Source organism: Musa acuminata, chromosome BXJ3-3, assembly GCF_036884655.1.
Source record: "Musa acuminata AAA Group cultivar baxijiao chromosome BXJ3-3, Cavendish_Baxijiao_AAA, whole genome shotgun sequence".
Lineage (NCBI taxonomy): Eukaryota > Viridiplantae > Streptophyta > Magnoliopsida > Zingiberales > Musaceae > Musa > Musa acuminata.
The window spans coordinates 36,880,001-36,906,055 of NC_088351.1; the positions used below are offsets into that span (position 1 = coordinate 36,880,001).

At 39.7% G+C, this 26,055-nt stretch overlaps 4 protein-coding genes and 1 non-coding gene across 5 annotated transcripts in view; 4 read left to right on the plus strand and 1 right to left on the minus strand.

Annotated features, from left to right (window-relative positions):
• LOC135632424 (beta-amylase 2, chloroplastic-like) overlaps positions 1-8,160 on the plus strand; it is a 10,090-nt gene extending 1,930 nt beyond the window's left edge. Inside the window, exons 4-10 of the mRNA XM_065140993.1 lie at positions 645-839; positions 1,790-1,954; positions 2,166-2,426; positions 5,221-5,439; positions 6,348-6,567; positions 7,474-7,790; positions 7,913-8,160. Of these exons, the coding sequence (XP_064997065.1) occupies positions 645-839; positions 1,790-1,954; positions 2,166-2,426; positions 5,221-5,439; positions 6,348-6,567; positions 7,474-7,499 (1,086 nt within the window). The 3' untranslated portion in view covers positions 7,500-7,790; positions 7,913-8,160. The remainder of the gene's footprint in view (positions 1-644; positions 840-1,789; positions 1,955-2,165; positions 2,427-5,220; positions 5,440-6,347; positions 6,568-7,473; positions 7,791-7,912) is intronic.
• A 2,671-nt stretch (positions 8,161-10,831) lies between these two features.
• TRNAL-CAA (transfer RNA leucine (anticodon CAA)) lies at positions 10,832-10,915 on the plus strand. The gene has a single exon. It is a non-coding gene; the product is annotated as a tRNA-Leu (tRNA).
• A 574-nt stretch (positions 10,916-11,489) lies between these two features.
• On the minus strand, positions 11,490-19,902 carry LOC103978668 (serine/arginine-rich splicing factor SR45a). Its single transcript, XM_009394543.3, has 8 exons — positions 19,792-19,902; positions 14,946-14,968; positions 14,771-14,857; positions 14,341-14,449; positions 13,680-13,829; positions 12,976-13,039; positions 11,835-12,038; positions 11,490-11,738 (listed from the first exon to the last, which is right to left on the minus strand). Exons 2-7 carry the CDS (start codon positions 14,966-14,968, stop codon positions 11,845-11,847), a joined length of 627 nt encoding a protein of 208 aa, XP_009392818.1. The 5' UTR covers positions 19,792-19,902; the 3' UTR covers positions 11,490-11,738; positions 11,835-11,844.
• A 1,094-nt stretch (positions 19,903-20,996) lies between these two features.
• Positions 20,997-21,848, plus strand: LOC135632936 (LOB domain-containing protein 16-like). The gene is made up of 2 exons (XM_065141838.1): positions 20,997-21,382; positions 21,472-21,848. Exons 1-2 carry the CDS (start codon positions 21,101-21,103, stop codon positions 21,730-21,732), a joined length of 543 nt encoding a protein of 180 aa, XP_064997910.1. The 5' UTR covers positions 20,997-21,100; the 3' UTR covers positions 21,733-21,848.
• A 2,006-nt stretch (positions 21,849-23,854) lies between these two features.
• LOC135633532 (inorganic phosphate transporter 1-4-like) lies at positions 23,855-25,741 on the plus strand. Its single transcript, XM_065143081.1, has 2 exons — positions 23,855-23,931; positions 24,011-25,741. The coding sequence occupies exon 2, from the start codon at positions 24,068-24,070 to the stop codon at positions 25,646-25,648; it is 1,581 nt and encodes a 526-aa protein (XP_064999153.1). The 5' UTR covers positions 23,855-23,931; positions 24,011-24,067; the 3' UTR covers positions 25,649-25,741.
• The last annotated feature ends 314 nt before the right edge of the window (positions 25,742-26,055 follow it).

Genomic DNA, 26,055 nt, shown 5'->3' on the forward strand with positions numbered 1-26,055 from the left:
CGAGAGAACATACTAATCGATCCTAAATAAAATGATTTACTTCATTAAATTTTCTGCTTTCAGGCTAGTACCAAGATTTACAGTTAATGACTCTTATACCAATTTAAAAAAGATTATATATTTTTTAAACAAGGGCATTATTGTCTTTTTATTTCACTGGCAACAATGAATCGAAGACTATCATAAATAGTCATATACAATATCTTATTCTCTACCAAAAACCTGATTATTGAGGCATAATTATGTAGTTTCTAAATTGATTTGGTTTTCTTGAATTTTCATGATGTCTCATAATGCTTTTAGACTTTTTAGATTGACTTTTACTGCTGAAAGTGTAGAAATTGAATCTCTGGGTTGAATCACAACCTTGCTTTGATTGTCAGTTTGATAACAGTGTTGGTAAACCAAATAAGAGTGGTGTTTGCTATGTAAGGAAATGCATTGGAAGGGTTGGCTTTTAGGGCTTTTTTCTATTTGTAGCTAGAGGTGTAGGTAATTCTGTATTTGTATGTTCTTTCTCTATAATTTAACATTGCAGTAGGCCTTATCATGATTGAATTGTGTGTTTAACTTTATTCAATGACTTTATTTTTGTAAAGATTACATTTGATCTGACTTGACTTCTCTTGAATTATATTGTCAAGGTTGTGATGTCATTTCATGAATGTGGAGGTAATGTTGGTGATGATGTATGGATTCCTTTGCCTCATTGGGTTATAGAAATTGGCAACAGCAACCCAGACATTTATTTCACAGACAGAGAAGGGAGACACAACACAGAATGCCTTTCTTGGGGAATAGACAGGAAAAGAGTATTAAGAGGCCGAACAGCAGTCGAGGTACTTCACCTTTCCCTCAATTTAGTTAACAGATCATTTCCATGTAGCATTCAGATCCTGTCTTGTTCCAATGTTATTGCAAAACAACATTTTCAGTACCTGTGTACTTCGGAGTCATTGTTGGAAGGATTTATGTTCTACAATGTGGATTGTACATATGGACCAAATGACAGACCATTTGGAGGTTATTGCTGCATCTTTAAGATCTGCACTGCAAGATCCTGATCATGGATGTTATCCTTGGATTGTGTCAGGCTGGATCTTATGGTCTATAATTGGATTATGGAATTTATACATCTTAGACCTGGATAAGCAGTTTAGATATTTATTCGCTGTCCATTTTTCGTGATGTTCAATTCATCATAATAGGCCATCAGCTAAAGCTGCCGAATAGCAACCTCTGTAATTTCTACTAGAAGATAAGGATTAGAAAATAATGTTTGTCCATTGAAAAAGAGAGATTAGGTTAGTCGGCAATCAAATCCCCAATGTGGTAGTTGTTATGAGGATAAAATTTTCTATGACATTTTTTCTTCTCTACACAATTTTGATCATATTTCTACTTTTACTTATATTTGATATGTTCTATGAAATTACATGTTGGTTTGTACATATAATTATTCTGAGTATGTATTGATAGTTAAATGTGATTCCTTTTCTGAGATGGAATATGTGGAAGCGAAGCTTATTGTTGTTCAAAAGCTATCTTCTTTTGCCCTCATGTTTCTTTTTTATTTGCTTTACTTGAAACTTTCCTGGTTATTTTATCTCGGTTATCTTTGTGTCACTTGCTATAGAAATTTAGTTGAGAAAACAGGTAGTTACTAGCAAAATATGTACTGCTTTCTGTTCCCTTTTTCATTTGTAAACCAACATGTCAAAATAATTTATTGAAATATCTAAATGGTTATTTAGTCAATTTTTGTATATTCTTTAATAGTCTTTTTCAGGTTTATTTTGACTACATGAGAAGCTTCCGGGTAGAGTTCGATGAATTTTTCGAAGATGGCACTATATCTGAGATTCAGATTGGATTAGGGCCTTGCGGAGAGCTGCGCTACCCATCTTATCCAGCAAAGCATGGTTGGAAATATCCAGGAATTGGCGAATTCCAGGTGGCTTAATTCGTGTCGTCTCCTTCCTTTTCTTGGAGTTGTATATGATTTGAAAATTTATAGTTGATGTCATCTTTGGATTTCCACTGCTTGGTGTATCTGATTTTCATGTCAGCAAGATGGTTTTTCATAAAATGTTTATAAAATTCCCTAATTATTATTGATCATATTTTTGTAAGAAAAGATGGAAGCTAATAAGTTCTCTTTCCAGTGTTATGATGCTTATTTACTTCAAAGTTTGGAAGAGGCAGCAAAAGCTAGGGGGCACCCTTTGTTAGGAAAAGTGCCACAAAATTCAGGCTCGTATAACTCCCAGCCTCATGAAATTGGATTTTTTCGTGATGGAGGTGATTATGACAACTCATATGGCAGATTCTTTCTTGGTTGGTACTCAAAAGTGTTAGTTGATCATGGAGACCTCGTAGTATCTCTGGCCAAATTGGCCTTTGAAGGCTCATGCATTGCAGTAAAGGTTCGAGTTAGTTATTAATTCATTTATGTCATAGTTGAATATTTTTATTTTGTTGTGAATAATCAATTTATTTCGAAATAAAATGTCTGTCTTGTAATAATCAATTTATTTTGTTGTGAATAATCAATTTATTTTTATTAATGCTTAATTCATATCTCAGATGGCTGCTTTTGTTAAACTTAGTAGTCGAAAATAGATTTATCTTGCATTCAACATTTCTTATCTATTTAACCATTTTGGAGGATTTTCTATTACTCTTTTTTAAAGCTAAGGTACAAAGGTTTTTGCTACTTTCAGTAAGTTTCAGTAAGTTTTTTAAAATAATTCAACATAATTATTTTCAAGCATTGCATGTGTCTTATATGTTGAATCTCGTCTTTTGATGATGAAACTACTTGATATATGTTTATGATTTAATCTGCGTTTTGAGTGACGCAGGATGCTTCGATCAGGATGAGACAATTAAAGCAGGAAAATCATGTTGTGCCGAAGGAACATGTCAGAAGATTGGACGTCGGGCCGGTGGATCGGTCGACGTATCGACAGAAGGCTTCGGGCCGTGGACTCGGGCATCGGGCCAAGAAGAGCGGGTATTGTGCCAAGGATATCGGAGTTGCGGAGTTGACTGGCCGATTGGGCAATAGGCTGCAGAAGAGGACGATGCGCCGAAGAATCGGACGAAGCGTCGAGGGACCAATGACATGTCGGACAACTTGGTTAATTGCTTAGGATTAATTGTCTCGATCGAAGTTTTGTTTTGTTGTGCAGGATTAACTACGATGAAAGTTAGACAAGCAGCAGGTGTTGCGCCGGAGTCAAGATCATGATCACGTTGGGAGTTCGAGAGTTCGACGGAAGTTCGGACGGTCGTCGGAGGTTCTGCGAGAATAGATCCGAGAAGTCCAGAAGCTTGCCAAGCGAAGCTCGTCGGAACTTGCCAAGTGGATCGTCGCAAAGTCCAGGAGTTTGCCGGAAGTCCGCAGAAGCATCACCGAGGGTTCATCGGATGATCGACGGAAGTTCGCCGGAAACTCGCCGGAAGAAGCGATTGACGTACCGAAGCAAAGCTGCAGAAATTGTCTTAGATTTAATCGTAGTTAGCACGGTGATTAAGTTAGAAATGGGAGGTGATCCCATTAGCTTAATCCTGGGGCAATTGGGCCCCTGAAGAACTCAAGTTGGGTCGAATGGTTCAACCCATTCGAACCCAAGTAGCTGTGGGAGGTGCAACCGCCCAGGCAGGGAGGTAGCACCGCCCAGGCTAAGTCTCCCAGCGAGACTGGGCGGTGCAACCGCTCCAGCCAAGCGGTGCAACCGCCCAGGGCTCAGTCTCCAAGCGAGACTGGGCGGTGCAACCTCCTCTGTCAAGAGGTAGCAACATCTCTGGACAGGTGATGCATCGCCTGAGCTCGGTCTTCGAGCTCTGGCAGAAAGGTGCAACCACCCCTGACAGAGAGGTGCATCCGCCTGAGCTCAGTCTTCGAGCTCTGCCAGGCGGTGCAACCTCTCCAGTCAAGAGGTGCAACCGCCTGATCCCGGAATTCCGGGATTTGATGGTTTTGAGCTCGAATTTTGAATTGGGTTGGGGCCTATAAATACCCCACCCATTCAGCACTGAAAAGATACAGACCTACACCGAAATCTTGATCTTTTCTGTGATTCTAAGAGCTCAAAAGTGTTGTAAAGCCTTTAAGTCTCCTCCTTCTGTTCTTCAAGTTTTCAGTTGTAAAGTGAGGAGAGAAAGGTCTGTAAAGGTTGTCTCCTGAGCCTGTCAAAAGGAGAGAAACTGTAAAAGGGCAGTTAGCCTTCGCCCATTGAAGGAAGGCAGCTAGTTGACGTCGGTGACCTCGTTGGAGGAGGAAGCCAAAAGTGGAGTAGGTCAAGACTGACCGAACCACTCTAAATCTCTGGTTTGCTTTTACCTTGAGCACTTTATCATTACTGCAAACCTCCTACATTGCTACTGCCCTCTGCGCCTTTACGAACGAGTTTCTAAGCTCTGATCTTTCAGAATCTGCATTCAAACGTAAATCGTGTTTTCGTACGATCTTCACACTGCAGTTTACGCTTACATTCGGATTCCATTTATAACTGCAAATTACTTTCTACGTAAAACGCTTTTCAAGGTTCAAAACTGCTTTTAGACGCAAAACTACATTTAGACGTAAAATTACGTTTAGACGTAAAACTGCGTTTAGATGCAAAACTGCGTTTAGACGTAAAACTGCGTTTAGACGTAAAACTGCGTTTAGACGCAAAACTGCGTTTAGACGTAAAACTGCGTTTAGACGTAAAACTGCGTTTTGACGTAAAACTGCGTTTGGATGTAAAACTGAGTTTAGACGCAAACTGCGCTTAGACGCAAACTGCGCTTAGACGCAAACTGTGCTTAGACGCAAACTGCGCTTAGACGCAAACTGTGTTTAGACGCAAACTGCGCTTAGACGCAAAACTGCGCTTAGACGCAAACTGCACTGTGATTCTGCTTTTATATCGAAATCATTTTTTATCGGACGAACGCAGCTTTAGCTTTTAAATTGCTGTAAGATTTTCGCTGCACTAATTCACCCCCCCCCCCCTCTTAGTGCTCTCGATCCTAACATTATATTCATTTGTGGCTATGAGTTTTTTGCATATTTACTCAAATATGATTCTCTTCAGAACAAGAAAAAATTCTGTTTCCAGCTTCAGAAAAGTTGGAGTTACATCAATCTTTTTTATTGCTGATATACACTGTGGAGGAATAAACTTATTCTTCATGTGTTAGTTGTATTTTCTTTTATTGCTGAAGCAGATATCAGGTGTCCATTGGTGGTATAAAACTGCCAGCCATGCTGCTGAGTTAACAGCTGGATTTTATAACCCATGCAATCGTGATGGCTATGCTCCAATTGCATCAATGTTAAAGAAGCATGGGGCAACATTGAACTTTACATGTGTTGAGTTACGCACGTTGGATCAACATGTGGACTTCCCAGAAGCAATGGCAGATCCTGAGGGTTTGGTCTGGCAGGTATGACACTGTAAAGGATTGTTATTCTCAAAGGTTTGATTTGGCACATATGACATTTTAAAGGTTGTTTCACTTTTTCATGTTCTTGGCAGATATCCATTTTTCTATGTAATGCCTGTCGACACTGCCTTGTTTTACTGACTTTCACAATTTGGTCCTAGAAATACGTCACCTTCTCAGATTTCTTTGCCATTTGCAAATATACATCTGTATGAACCAAGAGATGTGTGGCCTCCGTTGTAGAATAGCTTGTATCTGACTTCTGCTTCAATTCTTTATCCAGGATTTCCTGACTTGTTCATAGTGTTTATTGTTTATTGAACTCTTGTCAAGTTCTTTCAAGTTTCCCCTTAGGAAATTTGAGCCAGTCTGATGCTATTTTATGCTGTCGGGCTCTCATGCTGAAAGTATCTCATCTGACATTGAAATGGAATATGTATTCGTTGCAGTATGCTACTTACTCATGGTCCAACTTTGATGCATTGTTTTATTCCATCTCTATAAAAGTCCATTTTTGTGTAAGGTTCTTGAGGCACCTGATTTGTTCAAGATCATATATCAGTTAGGGTTATTGGTGTCTATAGGGTGGAGTTAGAATTTGTGATTATCATATTGAACCAGTCCTGATCTATTGGTATTTTACCAGCCATTTGGATTTTTAAACATAAAATTTGCCAAACAGCAACTTGCATTCTAAATTTCTATACTTTGCGTAGTCAATCTTTTGTGCTAAAATCGTTCTTCAATGTGGAGAACACTGGCTAAGTTGCATTAAGTAGAAAGATTATCATCTTTCAACTAGTATATCTATTTTTCCACTATTGTTAGTAGACAGTATTGACACAACCATTGGTAAAGTTGTTTTGTGCAAGCACACTTCTGCTGATTAGATGCAGCCTTATTATCAGGTGTTAAATGCTGCATGGGATGTTTCTGTACCGATGGCTAGTGAAAATGCTCTTCCTTGCTATGATAGAGATGATTACAATAAGATCTTGGATAATGCTAAGCCATTGAGTGATCCAGATGGACGACATTTATCAACATTTACATACCTCAGGCTTAACCCAGTTCTCATGTACGCCCACAATTTCAAAGAATTTGGGCGCTTTGTCCAGCGGATGCATGGTAAGAACTTATGACACTTCTCTATTCATTATATTCATATACATTATTATAATAGTATGATCATTATGTGTGCATGTTAGTCTTTGATGGCCACAAACTAGGTACATTATTTGTTGATTCCCAACCCATCGACTGGCTTCACAATCACTTCTGAGATAATCATGTTGTTTCCTTTTGAGGGTCTTCTAGAAGAATCAAAAGTGGAAAAAATCTTTCTAGAAGATTCCAGAAAAGAATATTCTTTTTTTAATCAAACAGCTGGAAGCATGAGTAATTTTGGTTTGACAGTGTGACAGCTGACATGAATATAATAACCTACTCTGGACAATTTTGCCTTCATTGATAATTTGGAGATGATGATTTGAAGTTTGAACTAAATATCCAGAATAAAGTATAAAAAATTTTCATGATGCTGTTTTTGTATATGGATGACTTAGATTTAAGATATTTTTTGTTCTTTCCAAGCTTATTGCTGGTGTCCAGAATTTTTTCCTTTGTAACCAAGTTTTTGAAAGTTCAGTATTAATATGTAAAAAAATGAGTTTGTGATTGTACTAACACATAACTATCACCCAGTTAGGGGACCTTGGAATGAGATTCTCTTTTATATAGCACAGACTGTGAATGTCAAGTGAATTGATTTCTACTCAAATAAGAGGCCACTACCACCTCATCTGGGGTTTCTTCATGTTTGCCAATCCTTAATGGTGTCAAATTGAGGTAAATAACTAGAATTAAACAACCATGTTAATTAACTTTTCTCAAAGGCTGCAAGCTGGGGTGAACTTCTGGCACAATGATGACTCATGATTAATGCAAAGTCCAATGAAGTAATACTGTAATATGGAACTTCCATTAATTTAGCTGTGTGCAGACTGACACAAAGTTACTGTCATTGTCTTGCAGGTGAATGGGTTCCCCTTGCTGGTTAACTGGAAAAGGCTTTATGACAATGATACATGACTCGGTCAACTTCATCAGTCATATTTGGTTCCGAGATCACAACTTCTCAACATATTAGAACTTCATTAGAGACTTGGAAGCCTCCCATCTGTCAAAAAAGGAAGAGCACCACATTGGCTCATATTGCAGCTGTTGATGCATCTTTAATAGAGAGGTAGGGTCAAAAAAGGAATGCCAGATTCTCGGGTTTCAAATCCAAGATAAGAAAAGTTTGTCCTGCTTACATCAAATTTTTTACAACTTGATATGATAATATACAGGTACTTGCGAAAAGTGTCGGATTTGCTCTTTAAATGTAGTTGATATCAGTCAACCTATATCGACAATTTTATTCTGAAAGGTGTCTTAGCTTCATGTGCTGATACCTCATCTTTGGATGCAGACAAACATTATGTTTTCACATTCTGGATTACCAGAAGAGGCTTCTGCACAGCATTTTGAATCTCCCAGCAGTTCATTCAATGTAGGTTCTTTCGAGTATCGAAACTAATATTTTGAATTCATTCAGTGCAAAAATGAAATAATTTCCATATGCATTTGTATGCGAACAAAGAAGGTTGGTAATGATGTCGAACTGACAGCGGTCAGTAACACCAAACCATGAAATGTAATTAAATTATCTTTTTTGAACTGTTCTCGATAGCTGAAGACAGCTGCTCTATCTTGGATTAACAGCGTCTATGACATGCATGTATATCCAGAAGTTTTGTTATCACCATCCTCCCTTTCAGAAGTAATGGCTTATCATCCATTGAGGAATACTTTATTAGTCTTTAAGTGGCATTACAGCTGGTTTTAATTGAAAATTATATAAAAAACTAGCAATTGCTTGACCATATAATTCTGATATTACAAGTTTTTGTTATTGTTACTGTTGATATTTTTTTTTGCAAATCTTTATAAAAATAAGAGTTAATTAAAAATTACTCCTTTTTAGTTAGTTACTTTTAGTATTATGATCCTTATATTTAAAAAAAAGTATATTGTCGATTACAAATGTGAAATAGTTATGTCTATTCATCTTAACATGTCAATTTTACTAACGAAAAAATAAAAGTAAAGAAAAAAAAAGATAATTTTAATATTCTAGTTGCTGGTGGCAGACAACGACATCGTTAGGGGTTGCGGGTGATTATTACGGATGAGGAGAGCGACGACGAGATGTGAGAGTCGCTTAGTATTTGCATCAGTGTCGACTCCAAAACAGAGTGGTGTTGCTTAGCAATTACATCAACGATGATGTAAATGTAGAGCAATGTCGCTTAGTAACTACGTTGACGCAGGATGAAGAGCGGTATCGTTTCGCTTGACAATTACGTTGACATTAACGCAGATGCAAAGTAGCCCTCAACTCTCATCGTCATTCTCCTCGGCCACAATAATCACCCGTAACGTTAGGATAAATGAAATTAGATATTTCACTTTAGTAACTATCGAGATATTAATATAACTTCTTAAGGTGTAGGGACCGAAATGGTAAAAGTATTTAACGGAAGGGGATAATATATAATTAGTCCTAAAATAAACTAAACAATGAGACCAAAAATGATAAAGATAAAAACTAAGGACTAATTTCACACTCTCTCTTTGTTGTTACAATGCATTTCATTTATTTATCTCTTTGTTTAAAGCCTTTAATCTCTAATTTAATTTAAACCCACCCTCTGCGAATTCTAACAGGATTAGGGTCCGAGATTTCGGATCCGACCCGAAGAACAAATCCGCAAACGATGGTTATAATGCGAACCAAAGAAACGACAAGCAAAAGAGAGAGCGGAAGTGACGGCGATGGCTATAACACGTAACCCGATCCTCCGTCGCCACCACCTCCATAAGCCCCACCCATCCCCTCGCCACTACCATTCCCAGAACCATAGCGGGAGCCGGATCCCTGATCCACCACCACCACCTCCTCTTCCATAGCCTCCACCAGTTCCCTCGCCACCACCATATCTAGACCCGTATCTCGACCCACGGCCAAACCCTGAGCCATCGCCGCCGCCACTAGCCGCAGGGCGAATCGGTCTCCCCGCAGCAAAGAGCTGAAGGCAGAGCAGCAGCAAAAGTGCAGCGGCCAAGCCTCTTGTTCCGGCCATGGCCTCCAGGACTCGGTTGCGCCCGAGAAGCCGCGGCGACGTAAGGGGGTCATAAATCGAGAGCTCTGCATGCAAAAGTTCAACGAGGCGAGACACGGGAATACGGCGCTGGAATCCACTCCATGTTGCGTCTCCTGTGCGGACTCGTGGCACGGCAGTGGAGTCGTTGAAGAGACGCTTTTATTGGTTTCAAGCGAAGTGGAGTGAAATGACTGGAGGATTTTACCGTCGTCCTCCGGCTGCTGCCGCTTCGGCGTGGGCTAATTATATTTTTTTTATAGTTAACCTTTTTTATATTTTACTTTGTATATTTTAAAAAAATTATATTGATATATATATATATATAATATATAGATCTATTTAATTTAATATCATTGATTTTATCAATAAAAATAAAATTTTTTAACATTCTAGTTACTGGTGATGGATGATGTCAATGATAACGAATAGCGACGTCGTTGAGATCATGGGTGACTGTTATGAATGATGAAAGTGACTACGAGAGATGAGGAGCGTTTTGCATTTACTCAACAACAGTATCAACATAATTAGTTATCGATGCAAATATCGAATGACCCTTTTATTTTTAAGTAACTATGTTAGTATCGACGCAGATATCGAGCAATCATTTTGTCGCTTGATAATTGTATCGACATAAATGTCGAGCGACCCTTTCATCACTCGACAATTACGTTAGTATCAATGTAGAAGCAAAATAGTTTTCATCTCTCTTCATCGCTCTATTTATTTACAATAACTATCCACGGCCTTCACTTTTGCTATTGCCTGTCACCATTAACATCGTCTGTTATTACAAACTAAAATATTAATTTTTATTAGTAAAATAAATAATATTAAGATAAATAAACGGGTAGTGAAGACGCATTACTTTTGTAAGCCTTGTGCGTCGAATCATTCTTTTTTTTTCTATTATTTTAAAGATTACTGATTGCAATTTTTTATTATTTATGATCTTATTTAAAAAAATTAATATCACTAAATTATCCCCTACTAATGAACATAAATATCATTTTGTTCCTATTATTTTTCTTTCTCGAAACTCGAAAAGACGGAAGGGACGGCGAGTGGGTCCACAGCCAGCGGAGTCGGCCGCGCCGTCGACAGCTGCGATTTACTCTGAACCGAAGATTTATAGTATCACTATAACGTATTTATATTTATCATTCGATACTAAAAACAGCAACGTCAGGATGGCCGAGTGGTCTAAGGCGCCAGACTCAAGTTCTGGTTCTCGTGAGAGAGCGTGGGTTCAAATCCCACTTCTGACATTATATGTTTTTCATATTTTTCTCGGTATGGACCCCTCTTGCAATATTTAAGTAAGATATAAACACTATATTATTATTTTCCCTATTAGATCCCACTTCTGACATGAAACGAACATACGTTTATATTTATGGTGTTCGTTTTCCACCTCGTGGGTGCCATTTCTCATGACAAGTTCTTTCAGGAACAGATCTATTTTTCTTTTTTCTTGGATTATCTTATTTCTTTTTACCCTCATGTCTTCTCTCATTTAAGTCCTCTTCAAGATAGTGAGATACTTGTTTAAGGTTTTATTTTAGTATACCATCTCTCACCTCATATCCAATGAAGGTAGATTTATCGCTCGTGCTGTTCCAACGAAAATAGTTAACCCATATTAAAATATCTATTTATCGATTGAGTAGAATCTTCTCACGCTACTTTGATATGCATCAAATATCATCATGTCACGAATTGTCAACATTCGAGAGAGTGTTGATGGATCATCTGATAGATTTGGTACAAAAAATAAACCTGCAACAACGAAGTGAAAAATTCTTCAGCAAAGAAAGGTCAGGCGATGCTTAAAGATACATCTCACGATAACGTGCTATTAGATTTTAGGATAGCCTTAACAAAGTCTGTAAACGGCAAAACAATGTACAACTTTCTTAAACCTTGCACCTGAGATTGTGAAATATGACAGTCCAAACTAGTATGGGGTAAAAGTGAATAATGGATAGTTGGAACTTAGTTCACAGGGGTTCCCATGAATACAGAAAGCATTATGGCATTGTGTCTGGAAGACATTGCGGATGAAGCAAACCAATCTAAATTCTCGTCTTCCTGTCCAATAATAAGAAGAAAGGATGTTTTTAACTGTATAACAGTTTGAGAAACTACATCTGATTTAAATGTAGGAGATGGCGGGGGTGGGCTCACACAGTAGTTCTTAGTTGGATTTGCGGTCGCTTGTCCGCGACGAGGATCGTTCCCTGCGCCTCCTATGAGATTCCCTTGCATATGGTGAGTAGGATCGGTCTCGCCGACCCCTTGAGCGCGAGCGAGAACGAGTGCGCGATCGCGAGCGATCCCTACGACGTGACCAGTATGGTGAATAGCTTCGAGAGCGCCTACGATCACGACCTGCCAAATGAAGAAAAGAAAAAAAAGATCACCATGCTATTAGAACAATTAGACAAGTAAACTAATACAACGCAATCTGACAGTGGATTTTGTTGCATGAAACCAGCACAATGGTACATAAAGGACCATTCCTGCAATTAGTCCTTCAAATTACCATGCACTTAATTAAAATGCACATACAGCACCAACAACTTTTGCTGCTGCCATCTTTGTTCAGACCGTTCATTCCTAATAATTCTCAATTTCTTCAATAACGAAAAAGTGTATCAAAGTGAGTTTTAGCTGAGGATTTAATTCAGCAAAGTTTCGATGTTATGAACATCAAATCTAGCAATCTGCAAAGCATCCTAAATGACAAAAGGTGTCCAAAAGGGTGACCGGACAAACTGAAACAATAGAGGTTATTTTAAATAAACAAGAGATGAAATGTCACATACAAAGGCCACTCCCTGTCACATCTAAAGATTAGAAGAATGATTTTTCCAGGTTTTTCAAATCTATTGTATCTTAAAGATTAGATTGCTCCAAAACTTTTCACATTTGAACATTATAAATAACAGAGATAGAAATTACATATGCATGGTAATTGTTGGTTCTGGGAAAAGTCTATATTCATCAGTTCACTAACTAAATTTAAAAATGAGATTCAATCAATTATCAATACTAACCTTATGATAAAGTATGACAGCAAAAGCAATTGATCATCCTAATAGTTTGAGTAATGGCAAAACTTTCAGCTCTAAAGAGGCCAGCATAGTTTAAGAACAAGGAAATAACTACAATATCAGCAACATAAAGAATTATTCAATTACTTACAGTGCACGTATAAATAGGTACATTCAGAAATGGGCAATATATAACAAAAAAGCAGTACATGCATGAATCATTTTTTGAGAAGAGCACAAGGACATCAGATACTGATGAACAAAATATGTACCTCTTCTTTCTCTGGCACCACGATACCTTCCAGGAGTTGGTGTCCTTCCACGCTTCCTTTTTGCCTGCCATTGAAACAACAAAAAGAACAGAGTGAACAGGTAAATATGAACTGTACCATACAGACCATGACACTTATAACTGATATTGCACAGAATTTAGTAAAGTAGTGAGAACAGCAGGCAGTGAAGTTGCATTTCATTGTTAATATCTTCATTTTGTAAATTTGGTACAGAACCATGTAATTCTGGTACACTTGCAAGCTATGATAAAAGAATGTGGTTATTCAGTCTCTTGAGGAAAGTCAAAGCACCTTTCTTATAATTGTTTTATTATTGATGTATCAGTGCTAACCCAAAAACAAAAATGCAACCAAAACCAATTAAATATTACAGCAGGACATAATTTTATTGGGCATACCAGAAGATGTTAATAATCAGCGTAAAAAAGGAATACACGGCATGCAATCCTCTATAATAAAGTCGAATTTTCGTGACTTCGATATGTCGATGTAGTGCTCAGGTTGGGATGGGGAGGTCAGACTGTTAAGAGCACATATGGATATTTCGATGAAGCTACACAACACCAAACCTGATGCCAAAAGTTATCAGGCAACACATCTCGAGATGAAAAGAAGCAACGTGCTATTACGTAAAAAAATAGGCAATGTTACATAACACTATCTAAGAAACAAAGTTATGCTACCTTCTGCACTGTGATTAAACGGCCTTCAAGTACAGAACGGTTTAGGTACTTAACACAGCGCTCGGCACCTTCCACAGTCTCCATTGTTACAAAACCAAAACCACGAGATTCCCTTGTGCGAGGGTCCACAATCACATGGCATTCCGAAACCTATACAACATGCAAAGTTTCATTTAGTGAAATAGAAATGTCAAAAGTTAAAATTAAACAATATACCTGGACTTCCATTCATACTTGTAAAATTTCTAAATTACACTTATTTCCATAAAAAGTATGTACCAATAATTTCCAACAAATAATTAAGCAACAAATGTGTCAGTATGCTAGCATGGATCGAACTTCTACCAGCTCAGCCATGGACTGGCATGGGTCTGATATGCAAGATTGAGAACCTTGCATATATCTACATACTACGTGTTGGACCTTACTTTATAAGTCAGAAACCTTCTGGCGATCACATCCATCTGACCTTGACAAAACTGTTAAGCAAGTTTTAGCATACAAAAGTTGCAACATAACATCTAATGAATGAATGCTAAAGAAAATTTTCCAAAAGTTTGCATGCTAATATTCAATACTAAAATCTTTAGTATGACAATATATATGTATCAGCAACTCACATTCGACAACGAAAAGTATTAATACTTCATTGAAGTCATACCTTTCCTTCTTTGCTAAAATATTTCTCAAGGTCACTGCTGCTTACTCGTGTGGATAAGCCTGTTACATACAAGTTGTTTCCAGGATTACTTGAATCAAAATCTTGGCTCCTGTTACATACACACAGTTATGCAAAATGCATGTCATTAGCACAAAAAAAAAACAAAAAACCACCTTACTCTTTCGTAAACAACAGGTAAGGTCAGCAGCAAGAGAAGTAACTCATAAAAAAGCGCACCAAGTGCACGAGGCTCTCGCCAATATGGGGTCTAGGGAGGGTCAATGCACACAGCCTTACCTTTAAATATTTAAAAGAAGCTATTTTTGTGACTCGACCCTTGGTCTTCCGGATCATAAAGGAGCAACATTACCGTTGTACCAAGGCCCGCCCTCAAGAGAAACAACTCATAAAATACCAAAATTCCATGTACCTGGAGCGACTCCTCGACCTTGATCGAGATGGAGTTATTGATTTGCTACGTCTACTTGGGGGAGGTGTCACTGATCGAGAAGTATACCTGAAGAAAGCTATTCATTGTTGGAAGGGGAAAAAGGTTGATACAGAAGGTACCATCAACTGCACCAGTGATTTTGAAAGCTGCTTACCTCACTTCTTTTGTTTGCGACATCTATGAAAACAGTAGAAATATAATGTTAAAATCTCTTAAATTTACTGAGAATCTAATTATACTGATAATATCCCAAATTCCATGAAACAAGCACTAAAATCACTATTTTTGGTACATTTGTTGTAACTCAATTAAAAACAAGTACATGAGCACAGCATTTTAGTTCATACAAGATCCTACTACTACTTTAACTCGGTCAATTAAAGTACCAAGTGCAATTGGATTTTCATCTTTCAAAAAAGAATCACACTATACTTTCTGGAAAGAATTAATATTTACTTCTACAAATCATAACCATATCCATAAAACAGACGATAAATAAGATTGATTGGTCAAAACCCCAGTTCATTCTCATTAGAAGTAAGCTTATACCATAGTTTTCCCTCTCTGATATACATGTAGCGAGTCTAAAAAAACAGACCTAGAGATTGAGTAAAGTTAGTTAGAGATTTAAGTGTAAACTTCAACCAAAATTAGATTCAATCAGACAAATTACAGCCTCGAAGAGCAGGAGGCCATCTCTAACTATTAGAGAAGAAACAAAAGAAAAAATTTGAGGGAGACAATACGGGTGGAATGCCTGCAGCCCAAAAAATACGTTTTAATTCGCAACACCAATTGAAATGTACTGATCTTTGTGCTTGTGTCCCTTCCTTTCTTAAACATCAACTAAAATTCTTAGGACTCATGCAACATTTTAGAAAAGAAGAGAAAAACAAACAAGAGGAAATGAAACATGTACTACCAGCTGACCAGCACTCCCAGTTATTCAAGCTGCACTGTCTTTCCTAACAAGATTTCGGATATTGGTTAAAGGAAAGAAATGGACAGGCAATAAATAATTTCCTCCCCAAATAAAACTCCAACTAATACCACATGTCTATCATTCCAACTCAGTTCCAATATCTAATTCTCTTGTCAAAGAAAAAGTTAGTGTCTGGATTTACAAGTAAGGAGAGCATTGGGTTGTCCTGGTACATATAGACTCCCCGTGAATAAGTTGACTTAGTGACTTCTGCAAAGGATTATTTTGTTTATCAACTCTCCAAACAGAAAATAGACAACCAATATAACCAAAACATGTGACATCTTAAACTTAAGATACAAATTCAAAGTAGTTTCATCCATGGGGCCTCATATGCCCCTCATCAGGTCTGGACCATCTGATAGCCAATACTGACAAAGAATTAGATCCCAGAATAGTGCTGAAAACCTCGAGTTCCAATGACTCGTAACAAATATCTGAATGTTCAAATGCATCATATCACAAGAAAAATTTACATGCCAAAGCTTATTTCATGGTCAAAGAAAGGGAACCAAGTCAAATAAATCACCATAACTCCTCTAGCACTTAGGTCTTTGTCACCACTGTACGTCAACTTATTTATCAACTCTCAAAATAGAAAATAGACTGAACCAATATAACCAAAACATGTCACATCTTAAACTTAAGATACAAATTCAAATTAGTTTCATCCATGGGGCCTCATATGCCCCTCATCAGGTCTGGACCATCTGATAGCCAATACTGGCAAAGAATTAGATCCCAGAAAAGTGCTGAAAACCTCGAGTTCCAATGACTCATAACAAATATCAGAATGTTCAAATGCATCATATCACAAGAACAAATTACATGCCAAAGCTTACTTCATGGTCAAAGAAAGGGAACCAAGTCAAATAAATCACCATAACTTCTCTAGCACTTAGGTCTTTGTCACTACTGTATGTCAACTTATTTATCAACTCTCAAAACAGAAAATATACTGAACCAATATAACCAAACCATGTGACATCTTAAACTTAAGATTTGAATTCAAATTAGTTTCATCCATGGGGCCCCATATGCCCCTCATCAGGTCTGGACCATCTGATAGCCAATACTGGTGAAGAATTAGATCCCAGAATAGTGCTGAACACCTCGAGTTCCAATGACTCATAACAAATATCTGAATGTTCAAATGCATCACATCACAAGAAAAAATTACATGCCAAAGCTTATTTCATGGTCAAAGAAAGGGAACCAAGTCAAATAAATCACCATAACTCCTCTAGCACTTAGGTTTATGCCACTACTGTATGTCAACTTATTTATCAACTCTAAAACAGAAAATAGACTGAACTAATATAACCAAATATGTGACATCTTAAACTTAAGATACCAATTCAAATTAGTTTCATCCAAGGGGCCTCATATGCCCCTCATCAGGTCTGGATCATCTGATAGCCAATACTGGCAAAGAATTAGATCCCAGAAAAGTGCTGAAAACCCTCGAGTTCCAATGACTCATAACAAATATCAGAATGCTAAAATGCATCATATCACAAGAAAAAATTACATGCCAAAGCTTATTTCATGGTCAAAGAAAGGGAACCAAGTCAAATAAATCACCATAACTCCTCTAGCACTTAGGCCCATGTCACTACTGTATGTCAACTTATTTATCAACTCTCAAAACAGAAAATAGACTGAACCAATAAAACCAAAACATGTCACATCTTAAACTTAAGATTCAAATTCAAATTAGTTTCATCCATGGGGCCTCATATGCCCCTCATCAGGTCTGGACCATCTGATAGCCAATACTGGCAAAGAATTAGATCCCAGAAAAGTGCTGAAAACCTCGAGGTCCAATGACTCAACAAATATCTGAATGTTCAAATGCATCATACCACAAGAAAAAATTAGATGCCATGGCTTATTTCATGGTCAAAGAAAGGGAACCAAGTCAAATAACTGTAACTCCTCTAGAACTTAGGACTACGTCATTATTGTATATCAACTTATTAATCAACTGTCAAAGCAGAAAATATACTAAACCAATATAACCAAAACACGTGACATCTTAAACTTAAGATACAAATTTAAATTAGTTTCATCCATGGGGCCTCATATGCCCCTCATCGGGTGTGGACCATCTGATAGCCAATCCTGGCGAAGAATTAGATCCCAGAAAAGTGCTGAAAACCTTGAGTTCCAATGACTCGTAACAAATATCATATTATTCAAATGCATCATATCACAAGAAAAAATTACATGCCAATGCTTATTTCATGGCCAAAGAAAGGGAACCAAGTCAAATAAATCACCATAACTCCTCTAGCACTTAGGTCTATGTCACTACTGTCTGTCAACTTATTTATCAACTCTCAAAACAGAAAATAGACTGAACCAATATAACCAAAACATGTGACATCTTAAACTTAAGATTCAAATTCAAATTAGTTTCATCCATTGGGCCTCATATGCCCCTCATCAGGTCTGGACCATCTGATAGCCAATACTGGCGAAAAATTAGATCCCAGAATAGTGCTGAAAACCTCGAGTTCCAATGACTCATAACAAATATCAGAATGTTCAAATGCATCACATCACAAGAAAAAATTACATGCCAAAGCTTATTTCATGGTCAAAGAAAGGGAACCAAGTCAAATAAATCACCATAACTCCTCTAGCACTTAGGTCTATGTCACTACCGTATGTCAACTTATTTATCAACTCTCAAAATAGAAAATAGACTGAACCAATATAACCAAAACATGTGACATCTTAAACTTAAGATTCGAATTCAAATTAGTTTCATCCATGGGGCCTCACATGACCCTCATCAGGTCTGGACCATCTGATAGCCAATACTGGCAAAGAATTAGATCCCAGAAAAGTGCTGAAAACCTCAAGTTCCAATGACTCAACAAATATCTGAATGTTCAAATGCATCATACCACAAGAAAAAATTAGATACAATGGCTTATTTCATGGTCAAAGAAAGGAAACAAAGTCAAATAACTGTAACTCCTCTAGCACTTAGGTCTAAGTCATTATTGTCTACCAACTTATTTATCAACTCTCAAAACAGAAAATAGACTTAACCAATATAACCAAAACATGTGACATCTTAAACTTAAGATACGAAATCTCATGGTCAAAGTAAGGGAACCAAATCAATAAATCACTGTAACTCCTCCAACACTTAGGCACATGCCATTATTGTATGACAAAGCTCTCTAACATTACGATGATTTATTTGATTTGGTTCCCTTTCCTTGACTATGAGATATGCTTTGGTCTCTATTTTTTTCTTGACGTTTCTTTGATTTATTTAATTTGGTTACCATGATGAATGTAATGTAACATGGCCATTGTGTTCATACAGTAAAGCATACATGAATTAGCTTTCTTCAGAGTACATGGACATAAAGATTCTTCAAACTGAACTAACCCGATTTTTCACTTTTTATTATTAGCTAAGATCTATTTTTCCCTCACAGAAAATAGCTAATGGACAACAATACTGTAACAGACGGACTAATCCTACACTTGCTAGTGAAGACAGTGATCTATCAACCTAGAATTCATGTTTTTGCATGCTACAAAATTCGCATCAAACATTTTAGGATCTGGACCTTGCCAGAAATTTTCGGGAACATCAGCGATCCACTTAATCAATTCAAAGCCACTGTTCCCAAAAGCAAAGACAACTAAACTGTCTTCGATTGGTCTACGCGGCAGCAGAAGCATATGCCGCTTCTTATTCCAAAACCTGACAATTCCCAGGCCCCCTAATCGAGCAGGAAACTTTCTTCGGAACTCCTATCCTTCTTCAACTACAAACCCGCTCTCTTTGCATCTACCTATCGATCCTTCATCCTACGTGATCCGTCAGACCCTCCATGACTTCTTGGTCTCGAACAACCCTCAGATCAATCTCTGTCTAAGAGAAGCTAAAACGACAAAGATACAAATCCGATCTTCACACTCGTCAGATCCAAAGAAATCAAGTCAAAACCAAGAGAAAGGGGGAGCAGAATCCGGGATCAGAGCGTACCCTTGCGGGGCGACGATGCAAAAGGGGACGGGGTGATCTCGGACCGGAAGAACCCTATCGAGCCGTTCCATCATATTTTAAGCTCGAAGCAAGGAATCCATTCCCCGGCCGAGGAGGATGGGTTCGAGTTTGTCTCCGCCGATCCTGACCGTCCATTTCGTGAACCCACGCGATGAGGTCATTGCTACCGTGCATTTGCTTCATTTACGATTTCGTCCTTCAAGAATCTTTATTTGCATATTGCAATTGAATATATATATATATATATATATATATATATATATATATATATATATATATATATATATATATATATACACACACCTTATAAATTAGTAATATATATATACGATAAATGTACCTTATAAATTACTAATAAAAAATTATTTTCCAGCAAATTCAGATCAAAACATAATAAGTTTTTGCTTTGCATATGAATAATACTGATTAGCTACATAACTAAAAAGTTCTTTTGAGATCAAAATTATCTACTTTATATTAATTTGTCACTCTTATGTTATTTACAATTAGATTTAAAAAAATAATAATATTTCTAAAATATTTTATATAATTTGTCACTCTTATGTTATTTCCTATATTGTTCCCTTCCCTTGATTATTTTGGGAAAATAATATTTATGGAATTGAGTAATATTTTTTCATCAAAATTTGTATATGATTGTTGATATTTCAGAACTTTTGAGAGGTTTATTTTTCTAAGATTTTAGAAGGATCTTTTCTGAATCTCTAGAATCATTATATGTATAAAAAATAAAAATTTGATGATCAGCCCACACACTGTTTTCTGATGCCAACAGAAAAGGATGAACATATATGAAGTCACCACCTCTTTAATGCTATCTAATGCGAGACTGAAGAAGATAGAGTGCAGTGACTGATGGAGAAAACCTTCGAGTTCTTCCAAATCCCTGTGTGGAAAGCGCCTGCTGCAACTCTCCCCATTAATCTAAAGAAAAAGAATGGTGTACACAAAGCAGGATTTGGCGACTAGCTGGTGAGTAACTGGTCGAAGCAGGTAGGAGGAGGAGTAGGGCAAACCTGGAAGAAAGCAACAGCAGCCACGATGGAGAGTCTCAAAGTGCGGCGTTCGGCGCAAAATGCATAGTTTATGGAGCCTCACTTCATCACTCCACCATAAAATACCATGGAAGCACCCATGCCTTGAATGCACTGCTCCCTCAAAACCCTACACCCTTACCTTCCATGTCTCTCGCCCCAAAGCTCCTATAAAGACCACCTGCTGCCTCTTCAGGTCACTGAAACCCCAGCAATCGATCGATCTTCCATCGATGGCGACCGGGGCTGGTTCGCCATGCGGCGCCTGCAAGTTCCTGCGCAGGAAGTGCACGTCGGACTGCATCTTCGCGCCATACTTCGGCTCCGACCAGTCACCGGCGCAGTTCGCTGCCATCCACAGGGTCTTTGGCGCCAGCAACGTGTCCAAGCTCTTGGCGCAGGTTCCGGTCCACGATCGGTGCGAGGCTGTCTCCACGATCGCCTACGAGGCTCAAGCGCGGATCAAGGACCCTGTGTACGGCTGTGTCGGCCACATCTTTGCTCTCCAGCAGCAGGTGATCTTTCTGTAGCTTGTATTCCGCTACAGTTCGGACGCGTGGTTGCGAAGAACCCTACTTACTGATCCTTCTCCCGGCATTGATAGGTAGCGGTACTGCAAGCGCAGGTGAAGGCACAGTTGGCTTACAGAGCGGCACTGTCGAGAGTTTTGGAGGATCAACAGTGTCAAGAGAACTTCAGTGTCTTTCTGCAGTCTGATTCGGAGTACGGCGCCGATGGAGTGCTTCTCATGCAACAGATGGGCTGCAGGGAGGATGTCTCCGCCCAAGAGTTCTGCAGGAAGAGGACACCTCACCATGAGTTTGGGGAGCTGCAAGCTATGGCTCAGAGGATGATGAGGAGCTAATCCTCTTCTTTCTTGATGTTGTAAATGCCACACTTGAATAGAATAGCTTGGAACCTGACATGATCAGAAAAACTGGGTAATAAAATTGAGTGTTTGATGCAGTTGAATTGTTTGAATGAATCAATGTTTTGAAGAAATGGATGTGTTTCTCTGCATTGAATTTGGTGGCAGACAGCTAAACCTTTCCACAAAGTCTTCATTCAAGGCCTGCAGTAATGCCATGCAGTTCATGTGGATGAAAGCCTTGCACTATTACAATATTTTGCTATATATCTTTGTCGGATTACGACTGCAGCAAGATTTATAGTTAATCATGTTTGTATCCTACATAACTCTCAGGCCATGATATTGGATGTGCAGAGCTTATGAGAAGCATGAAAGAGTACTGCCACCTTTATCAACGCTCTGCCTGCAACTGATGATAAGAGATCTCAGGATTTTGGATATGCAAAATGCAGAATAAGAAGTTTTGAACTACTGTTTCTTTTCCTTTCCAACTTACCAATCTAAGATGAGGAGGTTTCTTCATGTCATTAGCAAAAGGAAGTAAGCATACAACAAAGGGTTCTCAAGTACAAACCAACTTTTGGTCTGCACTTAAATCTTAAATGTACAAGTCTCACGAGATGCTTTGTGATGATCGATCAAGCTTCATCATTTATGAACCTATATTTTGACTGAGGCACCATGGATTGCAGTGTTTGAGGTTCCATGAATCAGGAAGGGTGTGGCCATCTCAACATCTTATATTTTATTTTATGAAAGCAGTGGCAACTATCCATGTACTCCCCACTAGCATCTGCCATTGATTGTGTTTGGACCAAGCAGCTTTTTCTTGTCTCCAACAATCCATTTCAACATAAGAAAATATAAGATACAATATGCTTTTCTGAACTGCACCAGATCATAACATAAACATGGAATTGTTGCTGCAACTCAGAAAACCAAGTTTGCATCCATATTGCATCACTGGAATTCCATGCATCTAAATGGCCTCATCAGAAGGATATATGTAAACCGAACAGACCAGAAAACAGTAGATATCTCTATCTTTGGAAGGGGGGGTGGGGAGATCTATCAATCTACAGTACTGATACTGTACTGACAAGCAACACAAGAAGCAAAAGGCAAAAAAGAAGCTTGATCAGCAGAACCTTTTTCTATTCCATTGGAACAAGAGGTTGGCAGAGACTCTGAATTCCAAAAGTGGATGTCAAAAGCCTACAGATGTGACTGATTGCTAGTCCTTAAAGCTCAAGGACATGGAAAATGTTGAACCTAAAGTAAGTAAGATAAGAGCAATGACAAATGGCAGCTTAGTGGACACTGCAACCTGACTCAGTTCAAATAATATATCATCCAATCAGCTGGTCTTACACTATTGGAGGAACTTAGGTTAGATTCGATTCAATTACATAAGTCCATACCTATTTTGATTCAGATATATCCTATCTTAATCAAATCAAATCGAACACCCTACTATTTTAGCTTTGATGATGGATGATCAAAATCTGATCTTATTCTTTGACTTATTACTCCATTTCAGTTAAATTTGACAAATGGGTTCCAATCTTAATATTTGGAACATAAAGAGTGGCTTTGAGGATTTAAGTCTTCGTAGACAAGTGAGATGGAAGATAATGATACGATTAGGAAGGATAATAAATAAATAAATAAATAAAAATAAATCCTGAATTAGTGAACCCAAACCCTACTCAGTTGCAGACCAGACAGCTCAACCATGTCACTAATAAATGTCCAATTGGTGAGAGTAAAACAGCAAGCTAATTGGCACAATTACTAAGACCAAGTATTTGTAATAGAAAGATGATTTAAGTAAACAAATGGAAGAAAATATATATAAATTATTGAGAAAAAAAAAGACAAAAAAAATCGAAAGCAAAATATAGAAAGGTTGACTAAATCCAGTCGTCACCATTCCCCTCAATATAGGAAGATTCTAGTTTTCTCCGTCTAATTATGGAATTAATCCTATGCTAAATATAGCAAGTCGTCGCGGAAAATGCGGCCCGTTTGACCCTGACAGTTGAACACCTGTCGCACACCCTTCGTCGCCTTCTCCCTTAAATACGGCCTCCGTCTTCTCGTCCTCTCCCGGCCTACTTCCCTCCTCCCTCCTCCTCCTCCTCCTCTCTTCCCTCACCTCTCCGATTTCCGTCTTCCGAAACCTAACCAAAGGTAATGGATTTCCTCTCGTCTAGTTGTTTTGTGTCTCAGTTACGTTCTTTCTGATGGAATCTGTGTTCGCCGTGGCCAGGCGTTGGAGAAGAGAGGAGAGGGAGGAGAGGGAGGAGAGGAGGAAGCCGCTGCCGCCATGGGGAGCGAGCAGCTCCAAGTCCTTAACGCGCTCGACGTCGCGAAGACCCAGTGGTACCACTTCACGGCCATCGTCATCGCCGGCATGGGCTTCTTCACGGACGCCTACGACCTCTTCTGCATCTCCCTCGTCACCAAGCTCCTCGGCCGCATCTATTACCACGTGGAGGGCTCCCCCACCCCCGGCACCCTCCCGCCCCAGGTCTCCGCCTCCGTCAATGGGGTTGCCTTCGTCGGTACCCTCACCGGCCAGCTCTTCTTCGGTTGGCTCGGCGACAAGATGGGCCGCAAGCAAGTCTACGGCATGACCCTCATGCTCATGGTCCTCTGCTCCGTCGCCTCTGGCCTCTCCTTCGGCAACAACGCTAAGAGCGTCATGGCCACCCTCTGCTTCTTCCGTTTCTGGCTCGGGTTTGGCATCGGCGGGGATTACCCCCTCTCGGCCACCATCATGTCGGAGTACGCCAACAAGAAGACTCGCGGCGCCTTCATTGCCGCGGTTTTCGCCATGCAGGGGGTGGGCATTCTCACCGGCGGCATGGTCGCCATCATCGTTGCCACGGCGTTCAAGGACCGGTTCCCGGCTCCAGCCTACGCAGTCGACCCTGTAGCCTCCACCGTGCCGGAGGCCGACTACGTATGGCGCATGATTCTCATGTTCGGATCGGTGCCGGCAGGGTTGACCTACTACTGGCGCACGAAGATGCCGGAGACCGCGCGCTACACCGCGCTCGTCGCCAAGGATGCGAAGCGGGCGGCGGCCGACATGTCGAAGGTCCTGCATGTCGAGGTGGAGGAGGAGCAAGAGAAGGTGGAGCAGATCACGGGGGCGCAGGCGAACGCCTTCGGCCTCTTCTCCATGGAGTTTCTCCGTCGCCACGGCGTCCACCTGCTCGGCACCACCACCTGCTGGTTCCTCCTCGACATCGCGTTCTACAGCCAGAACCTGTTCCAGAAGGACATCTTCAGCGCCATCGGGTGGATCCCCAAGCCCGCCACCATGAACGCGCTCGAGGAGGTCTTCCGCATCGCCAAGGCGCAGACGCTCATCGCCCTTTGCGGCACGGTGCCGGGTTACTGGTTCACCGTCGCGCTCATCGACGTCATGGGCCGGTTCGTGATTCAGTTCGTCGGCTTCCTGATGATGACGTTCTTCATGCTCGGCCTCGCCATCCCCTACCATCACTGGACCACCAAGGGCAACCAGATCGGCTTCATCGTCATGTACGCCTTCACCTTCTTCTTCGCCAACTTCGGGCCGAACAGCACCACATTCATCGTGCCGGCGGAGATCTTCCCGGCGAGGCTGAGGTCGACCTGCCACGGCATCTCGGCGGCGTCTGGGAAGCTGGGGGCGATCATCGGCTCCTTCGGATTTTTGTACCTGGCGCAGAACCAGGACCCGGCGAAGACCGACCACGGGTACCCGGCGGGGATCGGGGTCAGGAACTCGCTCTTCTTGCTCGCCGCCTGCAACTTCCTGGGGCTGCTCTGCACCCTCCTGGTGCCGGAGTCGAAGGGGAAGTCACTGGAGGAGATGTCCGGGGAGAACGAAGGAGACGAGGTTGAGGGCGCGTGAGGTGATAAGCAGGAGGAGGCAAGCTGATGCTGCCACATTTTGCGTGTTCTTGGTAGACCGTAGCATTTGAATCATCAAATAATACACGACGGGAATGCCTTATATGACAACGAGGTATCATTTTGTATGGAATAATAAAGTGCAGCTCTCGATTTATTGCACTCATCCTTCGCATTTGGTGCATTCTCTGTTTCCCAGCGATCCTTATGTATAATGCTTTACCTGACGTACTCATCGCTTACGGCATGCCATCGATATGTTAGAAAGACAGCAATAAAAAGCGAGAAGTCAGCCTGAGATGTGGAATCGCTGGTTGAAGTTATCGCTTGACAAAGATCGGTAGCCTATTTATCTTCTCAGAGAGCATGGTCGAAGTTGAATAAGTGGTGGGGATTCTTGTGAGCGAA

Bases quoted from the DNA above. Each gene is read 5' to 3' on its own strand.
- LOC103978668 (XM_009394543.3), bottom strand. From the start codon at position 14,968: ATGTCGCAAACAAAAGAAGTGAG. The intron at 13,830-14,340 runs GTATGACTTCAA...CATGTTGTATAG, and splicing joins ATTTTAGCAAAGAAGGAAAG to GTTTCGGAATGCCATGTGAT. The intron at 13,040-13,679 runs GTAGCATAACTT...TTTCAATGGCAG, and splicing joins GTTTAATCACAGTGCAGAAG to GCAAAAAGGAAGCGTGGAAG.
- LOC135632936 (XM_065141838.1), top strand. From the start codon at position 21,101: ATGGCGACCGGGGCTGGTTCGCCATGCGGCGCCTGCAAGTTCCTGCGC. The intron at 21,383-21,471 runs GTGATCTTTCTG...CGGCATTGATAG, and splicing joins TCTTTGCTCTCCAGCAGCAG to GTAGCGGTACTGCAAGCGCA.
- LOC135633532 (XM_065143081.1), top strand. From the start codon at position 24,068: ATGGGGAGCGAGCAGCTCCAAGTCCTTAACGCGCTCGACGTCGCGAAG.